The 15,680-nt window shown below is 45.8% G+C and overlaps 1 protein-coding gene across 1 annotated transcript; it reads left to right on the top strand.

Moving 5' to 3' along the window:
- Positions 1 to 890: 890 nt before the first annotated feature.
- On the top strand, positions 891 to 14,594 carry FAXDC2 (fatty acid hydroxylase domain containing 2). The gene is made up of 10 exons (XM_065644383.1): positions 891 to 1,306; positions 3,998 to 4,062; positions 5,155 to 5,202; positions 7,987 to 8,078; positions 8,161 to 8,264; positions 8,975 to 9,096; positions 9,367 to 9,572; positions 10,471 to 10,576; positions 12,734 to 12,900; positions 14,090 to 14,594. Exons 3-10 carry the CDS (start codon positions 5,155 to 5,157, stop codon positions 14,244 to 14,246), a joined length of 1,002 nt encoding a protein of 333 aa, XP_065500455.1. The 5' UTR covers positions 891 to 1,306; positions 3,998 to 4,062; the 3' UTR covers positions 14,247 to 14,594.
- Positions 14,595 to 15,680: the final 1,086 nt, after the last annotated feature.

Here is a 15,680-nt window from a genome sequence, read left to right on the forward strand (position 1 = left end):
ACGAAGTGGACAAACGGTGTGAAGTTGGGAAAGGAGTTCTGGGAATTCTCTCCTTCCAGGAAAAAAAAAAAAAAAATTGATAAAAATACAGCTGTAGTGGTAGGTACAAGAACCCAGGCACAAAGAGGTGCCACCATTGTTCATGCAGCTCTGACTGCTGCTGGCTTGGGATGTCTGTTCCCAAAGGACAGCGGGTGTTGCTTCACCCATGCCTGGCCACACAGGGCTGACCGGGACGCAGAGCTGATATTCCATGTTTTTCCTTGTGTGGAAAAATAAATCTGGAAAGTTATGGCCGGTTAACACCCTCAGTTCTCAGAACCTAGCTCATAATAGGGCACTTGATATGGGGTAAATAACATAGATTGGGGCCACATTTGCATAATAAAGATCAATGCTACTGTAAATTACATCTTGCTCCCTGCAATACCATAATTACAGACTTTATGGTCTGTAAACATCACATCTAAAGACAACTGAGCCTGAGCACATTCATCTTGTCCTTACAGATGGAACCGATACCTGTAACTGGTTGAGGATACTACATAGCAACAGCATTAGTGTAATTCAGAGATTTAGCGCAACAAAAGGAAAACAGGATCCCTGCTTTTTTTTGCCAGATTCCACAGTAGCCCTTGCTGCTTTTAGCAAACACGCCTTTAACCCATTCGGTTGCACTGGCACTAGCTATTTTGTACTCAAAACGTGAGTTAGCGCGTCGTAAAAACTACATCTCTGTAACGTGTAGGTGGCTTTTTTGTTCTCGGATACAGCCGTTAACTAACTCTTGACGAAAAACTCCTTACCTGCAGAGATGTATTCCAGCCGCTCCCTGAGTGACACACGCACACATGCGCGGGGAGCGCTGCCAGCGCTGCCAGTGACGTGGCCCCGGCTGCACATGACTCCTGCGGGAAGGGACAGCCAGCTCCTGCTTGAAAACATCCCCGCTGCCTTCGCCCAAACCCTCATAAAGCTTCCAGAGCAGCAGGGGAGGGCGAGGAGTTGAACTCTGGGCGGACACAAGGGACCTCTGTCCTCGGCTGCCACCGGCAGGGGCGAGCAAAGGACGGGCAGCCGGGGTTCCGGGGTGGAGCAGCTTGGAAAGATAGGGCAGAGACCGAGAAAAATCATTAAAAGGCAACGTCGCTTGTCTGTTTGAGGCACAGCTGTAAGCTTGCCTAGGAGCTCCGGTTGCCTTGAGAGCTGTGCGGTGCTCGGCACAGCGGGATATCCACCGAACGCCAAGTCCAGCCCTGCGGCTGTCGACGCAGCATGGCTGACATGCAGCTTTTTGGGTGACCCGGTAAGTTGTCCTCACATTTTCCTTTCAACACGCTCTATGCTTTCACGGGCAGTCGTAGCCCTTTTTTCCTCTCTCAGGCACAGTTTTTTTCCACTGTCAATGCCCTGTAAAGGTCGATTCTCGTGAAGTAAGGTCTACAACAGCAGATTCAAGCAGGAGGACGAAAGGAACACCAAGGAGCTGCCCGTCCATCCCTGCAGACATCCCCGTCACCTGCCAGCAGCACCGGCGGGTGTCCTGGGAAGGACACGCTGCAATAAAGTCCCTGGAACAAAACAGGGAGAAGCGGGTACTCATGCAGCCTCAGCTTTGGACTGTCTGGGCAGCAGAAATGGGACGTAAAGAATAGTGTAAATGTTAAAGCAAATGTAAAATATATGGCAGTTCTTGCCTTGTCAGATTACGTTAAACATTTAAAAATATGACTTAAACAGACCAGGGTTTTCTGATACCAGAAACGGAAAAGTCAGTGAAAACAGAACTGTAATTTAATGAACAGTTGTTGGACAAATGATGAAGTACATGGAAATAATTAAAAAGAAGTATTAGAGTTCTTTATTGACTAGTGTATGTCTCTCCTTTAATGCCAAGAGACTGACTGGAAAGAACAAATACTTTATGGCTGAGGATTTGTTTTGGATCAAATTCTGTGTTAACTAGTTTGAAATAACCAAAAAGGATTTACTCTTTTTTTTTTTTTAAACTCCACCAGTTCTAGCTAATATTTTGAAATAGCTGCAGGCAGCTGAGATCTTCACTGGTTGATTTAGGGCTGTATAACAAGCCAACATGGGACCAATGCCAAGCAGCTGAATGGCTTTTTTGTTTGCCATGGTAACGTGAATGCTTTTAAAATATATTTGGTGTCTTCTGAATCAGAAGAGCCATTTCTAAAAAAAAAAAAAAATAAAAAAAAAGCGCAAATAATGAGATGTTGAAGAAAACCTAATCCATCAAAATTTATCTTGTTTTAATGTAAGTAACATAAAATTTTATTCTGTATATGTGGCTTAATAAAGGTAGTGTAGGGAGGTTTTAGGGAGAGGAAGCAGATATGGCAGGACATTTTTGAACTGGAATTCTTTGCCCACACAAGGCTGCTAGCATAGCTTGATTATCTTAAAAGGAGTACTACTAGAAACGGGATTATAATTTTAACTCTTCCCCCAAGCTCACAGAATGTGAGACTTGATCGAGCGATGGCTCTTTCTCCTCCTAAAAACTCAAAACTGAGTCACGCTCTCTGCATGTGAGGACTCAGCAGGTTTGGCTCAGCTGTTGTACAGAGGAGCCGTTCCTGAGCATCAGCCTTCGAGCCAGCGCTGACTGAGATACCCGCGTTACATCTGCCTCTCCGAGTTCTGCTGTGCTCTGCTACAAGGTCGTCAGAGTAATCTCTTGAACCACAGAAAACTATTGCCAACACTGCTTGCTGCACCGTCCCGGCGGAATAATTTCATATTGCTGTTTTCAGGTCCCGGCTGGCTGGTTCTAGAGGAGACAGGGAGGTACACCGCAAAAGGGCAGGGGATACAAGTTATAACACGGGAAATTCTGATTAGATACTAGGGGAGAAAAAAAAATTTACAGTGGAGGTAGTCAAATAGTGGAACAGATTTCCCAGAGAAGCTGTGGAATCTCCCTCCACGCAGATATTCAAAACTCAATTATTCAAGGCTCCGAACAACCTGCTAAGAAAGCTGGAATAGAGCAAAGCCTCAAAAAGGAATGTATTCTTCAAGGCTGACGTATTTCAGGTGTTAGTAGTGTTTTCTTGGAGACAACGGGCACACCTGCGTTGAGGGGACCTGCGTGACAAGATGGGCATATGGTGCACGTTACGTAATGCAAAATGCGTCACTGTGATCAGAAGCTTTTTGGAAATGAAGATAAGATCAATTTGGCCTGTGGCAAGTTACTTACACTGACCTATTCAGGCTAGCAGGTTGTGATTGCTACTTACAAGTATTCTTCATCAGGTATCTTAGAGTCTGACTATATTTTTTCAATAAGGTCGTGCTTGGCACGCTTGGTATATCAGGGGATAAACATATGGAAGATCTCACAGACTGGCTCTAATAGCTCACGAAGTCTAAGAGCGAGCAGCTCTAGCTCTGGGGAGAGACAAGAAGTCCTTGGACACTGTGCCTTCCTTAACACGTTCTCTTTTTAAGCAACAGCACCTTAGAGCACCTCTCACGCTACTTTTTTTTTTTCTTCAGTCAAGGGAGGCAAAGTTAATTTGTTTATTTTTTTTTTTTAAGGCTACTACCAGAAGTTACCATTTCCCATAGGACTATATACAACCCAAGTGTGGAAATAGGGGGTTGGGAGTTCAGGCTCAGGGTTTCAAGTTTCAAGTCACTTTTTGCCTGATTTTTTTTTTTTTTTTTTTTTTCCTGCTCAGAACTATTTAACATGAGTTTCTTCCACTAAAATATGTAGTTCGGTGAACTGGCCTTGTCCTTTTCTGTCTATGAGTGAGCAGGAACCTGAGCAGGAACCAAAGCAGGAAGGTGGTGTCCAATTTTTCTGTCTCATGCCCCTTGACCTGCATACTAACATGTGTTGTAGGGAAACAGAGCTGGAAAGGCTTGTCAATAAACAACATTCATAAGAATGTACCCATAAAGCTGTCGTTTCACAGCTAGAGTATAACCTTCGGCTAATACAGGGACTTCTTTTTGGCAGCATTTTCTTCCTTTCTGAAACACTGCAAGAGGAGCGCTCCCAAGAGACTTGCTAGCATCACAAAGGTAATAGAATATCATCTTTCTAATGAGTAATTTTCCAGCTGTTTTTCTTTGTACCTTAGGCAGGTGCCTTTATACCTTCTCTATACTTTCCTTTGTTACCTTAGGTAACATAGTTTGCCTGTGCTTGAATATCCCTCCGTATATTAAAACCAAAATGGATTAAATTCTGCAGCACTCAGTAATCTGACCTTCACATTATTAGAATTAATGTTTGTTCTTAAAGACTGGGTGAAACCAAGAAAACCTTAAGGAATGTTTTGTTAGCTTTTGCTAATTATAATTCGTGTTGAGATTGCAGCAATATAAAAACAGCCGCGCAATAATCCCTTGGACAACCACGGCATCTCCTGAAATAGAGACCTTGCCATGGCCATGGACAGCAGTGAAGCCCCAGCAGCTACTTAAACCTTAAGTTTGGTTCTCTTTTTACCAAAGCGGGCAACAAACGGTCAATCCAGAACCAAATGCAGGGAGATTTATTACGAGGTGGCCACCTGTCCATTTAGAACTTTCAACCCTCAAATTGATGACGGTGGGACTTGAAGCAAAGATGATTTTCTCACTTACCGCGGTCTCAAGCTATAACTTTTTACTGCATTAATTCTTTGTGGCACAAACTCATATTGTTGTAGTCACATTTTTGTTTTCATTCGCATTAGTTTAACAGCATGCCATCATTATGGAAGAGCCCATGTCCCGCTCCATCGTTCGCTTGGCGGTCTGTGAAGGGTGTGAGTTCCCACCGAGTGCCATGTGTCCCCAGGCCAGATGGAGGGAGGCAGCTGTGCCACAACACACCAGTGCCACGATCAAAAGCTTTAGTTTTAGCTGATCTCCCATTTTTTCTGTGTTACCCTCCCATCCCTATTAGTCTTCTGGGACAAGGCTAACTCATCAGGAAATGGGGGCATTTTTCTTCTTAAGAGCTCAGCTTTGCTCCAAGGCCAACATGAAGGAGGGAGAAGGACAGAGTAAATATCTTACAGTTTTGCAACTGAGCTCGAAGTTGAGGGGTTTTGCTGTTGTCAGCAGTGTGTTATTCCACTCTCCAGCCGTACAAGGTTCACTTACTTAGGTCACCTCTTATTTCAGATGAAAAGAGACTCTGGATATTCCACCATGGCTGAGCAGCAGAAGCAGGTAAAGGCTCAAGCTCACCTTTTAAAGGCAGTGTTATGCAGGTGCTTTGGAAGGCTGCATGTTTGAATTATCTTCTAAGAGAAGCGACAGACACATCCATGCTCTGATCACTTTAGCACAACTAGGAGGTCATCTCTTATCACTACGGCAACATTTTCCCAGCTTTTTTCCCCTTCCAGTGGACTGCAGCTCCACCACCAAGGGTCTGTTACCTTTGCTCGTGCGGCAGGAGACCACAACACTCGACTGTCGCCAGAAGCTGTGCCTGGGTCAGTGCTCAGAGCGGTCCCGCTGAACAAAGTGTTTCCAGCTGATGTGCCCCAGTCTCTTTACTTTGCAGGCAGCAACCCTGTTCTGCACTTAAAGAATCTGCCAAATGTATACCTGCCTTCAGAGGCAAGATCTCAAGCGATCCATGGATCAGAGTTTGGAAAACTGCTGTGCTGGAGCTGTTGGCCTGAAGATAAACAGGATGTTAGCACTTGGACTTGATGAACAAGATTTTTTTTTTTCAATGTAAACCTCTCTGCTTCTACAGCTCATGTAATTATACTGTGTGGGATTCATTCACATAATCACTTCATCACATGTGATAAAAACACAGCCTCAAAACAAGGCAGTTTGTAGCCAAGGGGCTTTTAAAATAGCTTAAGTGCTGAGCTTTAGCTCCTCTCTGCCCTACCGCAAAGCAGGACATACGGAGTGTCTGATGAGCATTAGGAGTTATTAGTTTTTTAAACTCTTCGGCTAGAAGATGCTAAAGAATCTGAAATACTAATTGGTCTACCTAAAAATTCTAACACCTGGGAGACAATGGAGTTTTTCTTTGGTATGTTCATTCTTCATCCCAGGAGAAACAAGGATTTATAGGATACAAATCTGTTAAAAAGCTCTAAGCTTTTTACAGCTTCTGTAACCTTTTCTTTTTCTAAAGAATATGTAGATGGTGCTCCAGGGTCTAAAGATTAAGCAAGTCTTACCTCATGTCAGCATACACGAGGCATAACAGGGGTGTAGCTGCAAGTGTGAAACCGCTGAGATCCCTCCAGCCCAGAGTGCAGCGGGCACCGTCTAAAGCTGGGACAGGTGGTGTTCACCAGCCTCGCGTTTGTAGCTCTGCACACCCAGTGGTAATGCTGCAACTGCTTGCATCACTTTAATATAAACCTACAGGGTTCACAAACATCAAGCTGTAGGGCGAGAGTCCTTTAAATTACTTCCTGGCTGCTAACCTGATTTAAAAAAAAAAAAAAAAAAAAAAAAAGAGATGATAGGAGGAAAAGGTTGTTTGCTTTAATGAGGAAAGTTTCAGTGCTAATGAGCAAAGTTCTATCCTGGGACAGAGAAATATTGCTGACAAGTCCTGCGCAATGTTTAATGTTCTGTAGCTGTTGCAGAATCTTAAAGCAGCTCTTAGCACTGAAAGCTAAGAGGATTTCTCTGTATTGCATTACCCTAAACACACCTGCATTCAGCATTTATGAGTGAGCTGTCTCTTGTTTGTCCTCTCTGACAGAGACAAGCAAGACAGCAGCTATAAATCATGCTATTTTTACTCCAGTCTGTTTGTGGAGCACAACAACACAGTTAAAAAACTGGAAGGACAGAGTAATAAACAAGGCACTAGCTGGTTATTACGCTATATTATTTTAGAATTGCATTGATCTTTTTAAAACACATTTGTCCTGCAGATAAATATAATGCATATTCACCCAGGAAAACCCAAACTAAGATTGCTGAACTCCAAAACCAATTCCAACTTGGGCTACTCTAAAAGACAGTTAATTATACATTTGTCATACATTTGCTAAACAATTGGGTTTGAATATTTAAATACTCAAATATACTGAATACTGCTTTTTGAATATAGTTATTCCTGGAATCAAGAGGTCTCTCTGGTGCCCGTATGCTGTACACAGAAATATTTCTTTAGTAGGTAACATTTCCATGACTAAGAGAAGGGATTGAGAGAACTTTATACTTTTGAGGAGTTGAGTATTTTCTCTTCTTGTTAATATGCAGTTGTTCTATACAGATGGCATATGGTACCTACTAGACAAGTTGTACTCTCAGTACTAAAGCTGAGTTGTACCTGTGATGGCCTAAAGGCCCAGCAAAGTGAATTATGCAAGGAGAGGTAATATCCTGTGTTAAACCTCTGTTGTATTTGAGGGGAAAAAAGGCAACCTTCTGGGCACATGAGCCTGACTTCAGAATTGGTCTTCAAAGCAAAGAGGAAAGGTGAGAGGGGTGGTTCTGGATTAACTGGAGCTTTTAATCAGATCATCTGAGCACAACAGCTCTTGGCTACAGTGGGGAGAACACGTACTGCATACTGGGGGAGAGGATGTACTGGTAGGGTGAGGGGAGCATTTAGGTGGGGCACCGTGCCTTACCCCTAGGTCTGCCATGCCGACTGCTCCGACTTGGCCAAAAGCCCCTTAACGTTATAGTTCTCTAGGTACCGAGAAGTGTGCCCAATAATAATGGAGGGGAAAAAAAAAAAATATATATATATAAATCAGTGGTACTTTCTCTCCCTTTGGTTTTATCGGAGGAATTCAATGTCAGTGATACTTCAGATGACATGACCGATGGATGTGTCTGTATTGCCCCCCTCAGTTACACGCAATATCCCATAACAGCTTTGTTATTATGCTCTTTAGAGTGTTCGTAAAACAAAACAGGCCATCATAGAACTGTCTTGACCTCCTGCATTTCAAATGCAGAAAGTGCTCGTGTAGGACACGGCAGCACACGCTTACTCTTGTCGCTTGCTCACAGGAAAAGCAGCTCTGGGATGCCATGAAGATCAGTGCCCGTGTCCTTGGTACAGGCCTGCTCGTAATCACCACCTTAGTGAACTTCGGTTTTTGGTAAGATTGTTCGAACAAAAGGCCTTGAGGGGAAAAAGTGGATGATGAAAAGATGGGCAACCACGAACACTTATTCCCACAGGTACATGCAGAATATCTGGGACGCTTCAGGCCATTTCTGGCAAACAACGTGGCTGAAGCTCTACTACCTGTTGGAGGGAGAGGAGTGGACAATCTTCTTCCTTGGTGAGTTACTCAGGCTAACAACCCTGTGCTGTAGGAAGAACTATCCAGGTATTACATCTAAACGGGCACATGGACGTGCCTTCCCAAACTCACTAATCCTCCCGCTGATAAAGCGCGCGTGGGCTTCAGAGCCAGGCACAGCTGATGTGGGGCAGCCGTGCTGCCTTTGGACCGGTTCATCGTTACACCCCCTGTACAGACTGAAAATGTGATCTTGCTGCTGAAATGGCTTCCCTTTGAAAACATACTCTTTGCTCCTGTGAGAACTGAATGACTCGGTAGAAATAATTACTGAAAATTAACATAAAATCGGTGAATTTTACTCTTGGGTAGCACCTATAAAACTCTGTCTATGATAAACAGCTGGAAAATACACCTAGTATGGACATTCGAAGGTCCCAGGGATCAACTTGACCTTACCCAATTTGTATGTAAAACCCACCCATGACAGAGATCGCCCAGCCTCCCAGAAAAGCCCTTTCTTAGCCTTAGCTGTGGCAAGTTTCAACCTCCTCCCCATTCCCTAAGTCTTGCCCGCGTGTCGGAACCTCCCCATGTTCCATTTTAAAGCTCCTCAGGGCAGGGGATACGCACCTGGCACATCTGGATCGCAGCGAGGTCCTCTGGACACCATGCCATTGTATTGTGCTTCCAGTTTAGCCACAGCTCTGAATTTATTCCCACATCTCTGCCCTTTCCTCACACCACAGGGACTGCACTGGTTCCTGGCCTTGCCTTCTGGGGCTTCAATGGAATCCTTATGGTGGCTGATGTAACAGGAAAGCCAACTTTCATTACTCGCTATCGCATTCAGCCAGGCAAGAACGATCCTGTAAGTATTTCTCACCCTGCCTCTTCTGCTGGCTAAACAGTTCCTGCAGATGGGATGCACGGAGAATCAAGCTGAGTCTTGCATATCCACTGAGAGAGGAAGGCAGTGCTTGTCATTAGGCTACTGATCAGATCTGGATTGACGGCTTGTTAAAAAGTTGATCCCCAAACTAACACAGAAACAGCCTACAAGTCCTAAAGCTCTTTATCCTCCCAACTGAACGCCACATTGCTTCTGATTTAGCCTCAAATCCTGACTTGTCTCTTGCAGGTAGACACAAAGAAATTGCTCCAAGCCGTCTACACAGTGCTGTGTAATCAGTTCTTTGTCTCCTTGCCCATGTTTGTGCCGATGTTCTACATCATGAAATGGTGGGGCAACACTTTCAGCAAAGAATTACCGACCTTCCGCTGGTTTCTTGTGGAGCTAAGTATCTTCACCTTAATAGAGGAAATTCTCTTTTATTATACACACAGGTGAGCTGAGCACAGGAACAGGACTCTCAGGTTTCCCCCCATGCCTTTAAGCTTATACCCATCTCCTGCAACAGCAATGGTCCCAGTCCCCCCTCTTCTTGTGGGGAGACTTCAAGGTCCTGGAATCCACCCTTACAACATAAGGCTTGGGTGCTGCAATGCTGCTGGTGACTCTAGTGAGCAAAAATGGGCTAAGTTACAAAGGTGGAGCAGCTTAAAGCCTAAGAAAAAAACGAAACAGGCCGCTTCATACAAAAGCTGTAACCCAGTGTTCTTCAAAAAGAGGAGAACAAGACTATCATGAAAGAAAAAAGCCCAAGGGGCCAGTGACTGCTCTCCTGTTCGCTTGTACAGCGCCTATGAAACAGAGCCTGGCTCCTGACACTGCAGGTTCTCTCAGCACTGACACCAACATTAAAGGAAAAAAATCTAAAGCAAGGAAGAAAAAAAGCCTGCAGGGCTGCACAGAATTCCAAACTGTGCAGGCTTCCCTTTTGGACAAATACACACAAAAAACATTGAAACCAATTTTTTAAGGGCCCACAGGACCTAAAAATCTGCCTCAGTTGCCAGTAGGTAAAGTCAAAATGGTGAAAAATATAAAGTGAGTCTTCCCCTCAAAAGTACTCCCAGGTTTGAGCAAATCTGTTTTTTTGGGGTTTTGATTTATGGCATTTATCTGGACTGAAGTTTAACATCAGTCAGTGCACACATACATTAAATCTGTGGTAAAGAGAAAGGGAGGCCAGGAGTCCTACACTCTTATTCCCACCTACTCTAAATCTTTGTTTAAAAGAAGAGCCATGAGCAAGTCCCCAGCAGAAATCCCGTGTCAGGTTACTCCACATTCCCTTCTTACAGAGCTCAAACCCCACATTTCTCTCTTTTCTCTCCTTAGGCTCGTTCACCTCGCACTCCTGTACAAGCACATTCACAAGAAGCACCACGAATGGACAGCCCCCGTTGGCGTGGTCTCCATGTACGCTCACCCGGTAGAACACATAGTAAGTGGGTCCCTCACGCTCACCCTGCAGTCCCTGCGCGGTGTCATTTCCATGGGATGAGGAGGAGCGGTAAGAGGAGAAAAGCAAACGTGCCCATAGACTCTTCTTTCTCAGGACGAAGAAACTGGGCTGCGTTGCCAGAAGCCTGGAAGGGTTGGGGTGCCCCGCGTGTTGTTGCGCCCCTATATTTAAAGGAAAAGGATTGAAAATATTCTAGAAAAAAACCCGCCAAAACCCAACAAACAACAGCCATCAAACATAGAAATGTGCCTTTTCTGATTAAGCTAAATAATTCCAAATTGAGAAAAACCTTCTGGCAAAATGAAAAAAGTAGTTATCAGAATTGTAAAAACCATTTTTAATCAAGGAAAATTTTAATGTATGAGGTTCCCGCCAGCTAAAGTAACTCACTCTTAACAGCAAAATTTTACACCGATAGCCCTAAAACAGTAGAAATCCAGAATTTCATTGTTACTCGAGACCAGCAATAGTCCAATTCTAGACAACTAACAGAGGTAACTACAGTCCGAATCACTAAGTTTTGAATGCCATACAGGAATCACCAGACACACTGTAGAAAGAGAAGCCTCTGTAAACTGTCATTAAAAAATTCTTCAAGTACAGATGCTTTCTAAAATTCTAGACCTTCCATTATGTGTTAGCTTTTCTTCTTTGGAAAGGTTTGAAACAGATTGCTCCCAAAAAGTTAGACATTTCCTCACTCCAAAACACCCGTATCCCCACCACAAAGTGCTCCTCCTTGGATGAAATGCACACTAAAGGAAAACAACTTTTCAGAATTGTTGGCTTATTTCACTGTATTGCATATATGCAAACGTCATTACAGACAAGAGTATTTCAAATAGCATCATCGGTGCCTGCCAAGAGCTCTTTAGCAATAGCTTATATGGCAAAAGAGTACTTGGGCAAAGAAGAAGTTTAGTGAAAGAGATTACGTTTTATTTACCTTGATGAGTCATCGTGACAGGTTCCTCACTGGATATATTGTTGTAAATGACCACGGCTGTGGCATTATGTGAGGCTGCTCGCAAGATTTTCTCTCTAAAGGTACAGTTTCCTCGCTGTAGTAAAGCGATCCACTGCTTGGTGTTCGGTGGAACTTGGAAACGTGTTCGAGGGTCACAGCCCAGGCGATCTGCAACTGAAGTGGGAAATACATTCACACAGGTGGCAATTTGTTTAAATAGGCAAAAAAGAAAAATACTACAAGTTTGATGAATTGCTTAACTGTTATGCACTACGAAGCCACCATCCTCTTGTTAATAAAGGCTAAAGCTAACTGCATTCTTATGAAAAAAGTCTTTAAAAAAAGTTTATAATTTCAGAAGACATAAGCATACAGCAAGCCATCTGTTTCCTTATTAAAAAAGTCTAATATCTTGATATTGATTGCACCTCAGCTAATCCTCTACTCCCTGAGGCAAGCACCAGTTGCCAGAGCTGGTCTGTCTCAGTTACACATACAGAAACCATTTCAAAGTCTGACCTTCAATCACCGTAATACAATAGGTGGAGAGACCCCATCAGTATCTTGGGGGGCAGCAGATCAAGGGACTCTTTGGGAAAGAAACCAGCAGAGAGGACAAGGCGGTCCCAGGCAGCTGCGCCCCAAATCACGCAACAACACGCAACAACACTGGCTGCCGCAGCGAGCTTGGTCTGGGCTGTGATGGCCGTTTGTGCCGCTGGTAGGACACAATGAAGTGATGCAGCTGGGTCATCGCATCACAACTTCTGCATGCATCCCCAGGCCAGGGCCATTTGACAGCTCAGCTTCCCGAAAGCAGCTTCAGCATTATTCCAAGGTGAAGCTGAAATTTGGACATCTGATTCCAGGGTGATTTTCTGGAATCGTGCTGCCCTCCCACCCCTGGTCTGATCTCACATCTAACTTCTACTACAAGCTTAGTCACAGCCCAAGCTCCCTATGTTTTGCAGCGAGTAAAACTCAGCTCAGAGTAAATTATTCTTTTGATGATTGGGTAATTTTAGGAAGGTGTTTGCAGAGGGATCTTGCCTTTTTGCTGTTTGCACAAAACTAATGTGATGTATCACCCAGGTGAAACAATTCCGCTCCTAGATGGGAGTCTGCTTGTTGTGGACCTGTTGGTGAGGCAGTTTGCTTCTCGTTTCTAGCTCTCCAACACACTGCCTGTCATGACCGGCCCGATGATCATGGGGTCTCACATCGTTTCAATCGCAGCGTGGTTCTCCCTGGCTCTCCTAACAACGAGCATTTCGCACTGTGGCTACCACCTGCCCTTCCTCCCATCGCCCGAGTTCCACGACTTCCACCACCTCAAGTACGTCTGGGCGCTGTCGGCTTCCCCCTCCCGTCCCGCCTGCGTCCCCGGCACTGCCAACGGGCCAAGCTCCTTCCCGAGGGTGACCGGGTTTGCACGACTTGAGCACAAGGCCCGATCCAGCCCGCCTGGTGGCAGGTGGAATGCTGTCAGGTCTTAGAGCAGTTAAACGGAGATGGGGATGTTGGAGGACTCTGTCCTGCTGCCTACGCGAGTGCCAGCTGCCTCATTGCCATCTGCCCTCCTCCATCGGCTGACTTGGAAACCTTCTCCCAAGCACAAACCCCGCAGCGGAGGCTGCGCGTTTTGAGTTTCCTCAGATGACACGCGAGGAGAGCAAGTGCAGAGTGTCTGAAGCAGCAGCGATCACCTGGACTTTCCCCAGCACAAGCACAGGGTCAGAGACAGTGATCTAGAATAGAGACAGAGCAAGGGCAAGTCACACAGCCGAAATAAATTTGCAGGGAGCCTCCCTGTCTGCCCCTCTCCCATGCACTGGGATTAGTAATATTGATCAGATAACACCTTGCCCAAACAATTGTGATTAACCCCTCCTGGCAGAGATTCCCAGCCTCCTCCTACACTGGAGAGAGCACGGTTTCAGCAGGTTGTTCAGGGATACAAACCACAGTAGTGGAAGATGCGTTCGCGTCTCCCAGATGCGCACTGAAACCACAGGAATACTCCCTGCAGCACCGTTCGCCTCTCCTGCAGCAACAGCGGTTGTGGCAGTTCCATCGCCACTCAAACGCTGGGCAACACCCGAACCGCGCTGCCAGGTCTTGTTGTCGGTGGGTTCCTCCAGAGCTCAGCGCGCGGGTCGCTGCAGAGCCGCGGTGCTCTCTGGGCAGAAGGGCTGTGCCGGCGTCCCGGTGCCGGGAGCGCGGCAGCTCCGCGTCCCGGTGCGCACGGACACGGCAACGCGGTTGTCCGGCTGCCCCTGCAGCTCCGAGCTGCCCAAGAGGGAGGTGGCTGCAGTTCAGTGCCACCAATTCTCGGTAACAATGGTGACAGAGAGAGAAGTTGCAGAAATTTCACGCAGGCTTCCTTAGGGCTCAAGGGAGACTGCTGCAGAAGCACAAATAAATCACACAGATGGCTTATCAGGGCTCTGAAAGGAGATGGAAATAGGAAGGGTGCGGCAACACCAGAAACTTGCAGTGATGTGTAATCTCTGTTTGGTTTCCAGGTTCAACCAGTGCTATGGAGTGCTGGGAGTGCTGGATTATCTGCATGGAACAGATACAGTGTTCAGACAAACCAAAGCCTACGAGAGACACAGGGTCCTCCTCAGCCTGACACCCCTCTCCAAAAGCATCCCCGAGGTGCCCGGGAGAGCAGAGTGAACCCAGCAACCCACAGTTCTTGCAGAGCCCAGGAACTAGCAGAGTGAGGACAATGATTTATGCCAAATAGTATTTTAATTGAGAAACCAGCTATTGTTCGCACACAAAAGAACCCGAAGCTGAACTTAAACGTGCTACTTGAAGTGACTCACTTTTGCTGCTGTTATTTTCTACCTAAGGCACAAAAAACTGCTCTATAAAGCTATTTTTAAACAAAGTTTAGGGGGTTCTTCTTAATTACTTGCACTGTTCCTTGGTTCTAGCTGCCTGTGTGCAAGCCAGATGTGTTCTGAGCACTTGGCTTTGGGGAGTTCTCATTATTAAAGTTTTAACACTTCAGTTTCCGTAGACCATGTTCTGGCCTATTTCAGCAGCATTCTATAGAAATACCGACAAGACAACTGTAGCTATATATGATAGGATCAAACCCACTATTTTTCTGAGACTCACAACACCCAGAGTATGGGATGCAACCCCAAGACAGGCCAGTGGGGCCACAGCTTTAGCAACGCTCTCCCCGGCACATGCAAGCAGCCCGCTTTGCTCTGAGCTGTTTTAATTCCTGCAAGAAGACCTGTCAGTCCAGGTCTGAATTTAAGGCAGTCACATCCTCATCTCCACAAACTGATGCCTGCAAACATAAAGCGAGTTTTCCCCACCATGGGACAGGGAAGGAAAGCTGGGAGCTGACGGAGCCCTGGTCCATCACCTCCTCCCGCTGAGCCTCATCTCGCTCCCACATGCCCAACGGAGGCACAAACCAAAACCAGCAGCTCTGTAAAACAATCAATGATGGAGAGAGTCTTTCCACGGAAAGAAGAGTCCCTGTGTCACACCCTGCTGTCCTGAGATCCGTGAAACTCTGTACGGACAGACGCAACAAAAAGTATTCCTACCTTCATGTACATGCATAAGCACTTGCACAACTGATCTCAAGGATGCTGCCAATCTTCTCCAGGATCTTTTCAAGTCTGCAAACAGAATGGCCTTGAGTTGCACCGGGGAAGGTTCAGCTTGGATATTAGGAAAAATTTATTCACAGAAAGGGTTGTAAAACACTGGAACAGGCTGCCCAGGGAAGTGCTGGAGTCACCATCCCTGGAGGGGTTTAAAAGATGCATAGACGAAGTTCCTAGGTTTAGTCCCAGAGTTGGACTCAGTCTTGAGGGTCTCTTCCAGCCAAAATGATTCTATGATTCTAAGTCTCATTCCTGTCTGGGGGCCTGGGACAAAAGTGACACCCACCTCTAACCACTGCAGGACACCTGTCCCATGCAACCCACGGAGGAGAGGACATGCAGGGCAGACCTGCACTGCACTTACCTGCTGTCAGCCCAGCTCGGAAGCCTCCAGAACCTACAACCACGGTGGGATGAACCTGCCCGCAGCCCCCCAGGGAGGGCACGTCAGCAGAACAGAAAACCCAACCTGCAT

The sequence above is a fragment of the Caloenas nicobarica genome, chromosome 13 (assembly GCF_036013445.1).
Source record: "Caloenas nicobarica isolate bCalNic1 chromosome 13, bCalNic1.hap1, whole genome shotgun sequence".
In the NCBI taxonomy this organism is placed as follows: domain Eukaryota; kingdom Metazoa; phylum Chordata; class Aves; order Columbiformes; family Columbidae; genus Caloenas; species Caloenas nicobarica.

What these genes read in the sequence shown, in the direction of transcription:
- FAXDC2 (XM_065644383.1), top strand. Translation starts at nt 5,155, where the DNA reads ATGAAAAGAGACTCTGGATATTCCACCATGGCTGAGCAGCAGAAGCAG. An exon ending in CTCTTTTATTATACACACAG is followed by an intron (nt 9,573 to 10,470) that starts GTGAGCTGAGCA and finishes TTCTCTCCTTAG; the next exon opens with GCTCGTTCACCTCGCACTCC. An exon ending in CTCACCCGGTAGAACACATA is followed by an intron (nt 10,577 to 12,733) that starts GTAAGTGGGTCC and finishes TCTCGTTTCTAG; the next exon opens with CTCTCCAACACACTGCCTGT.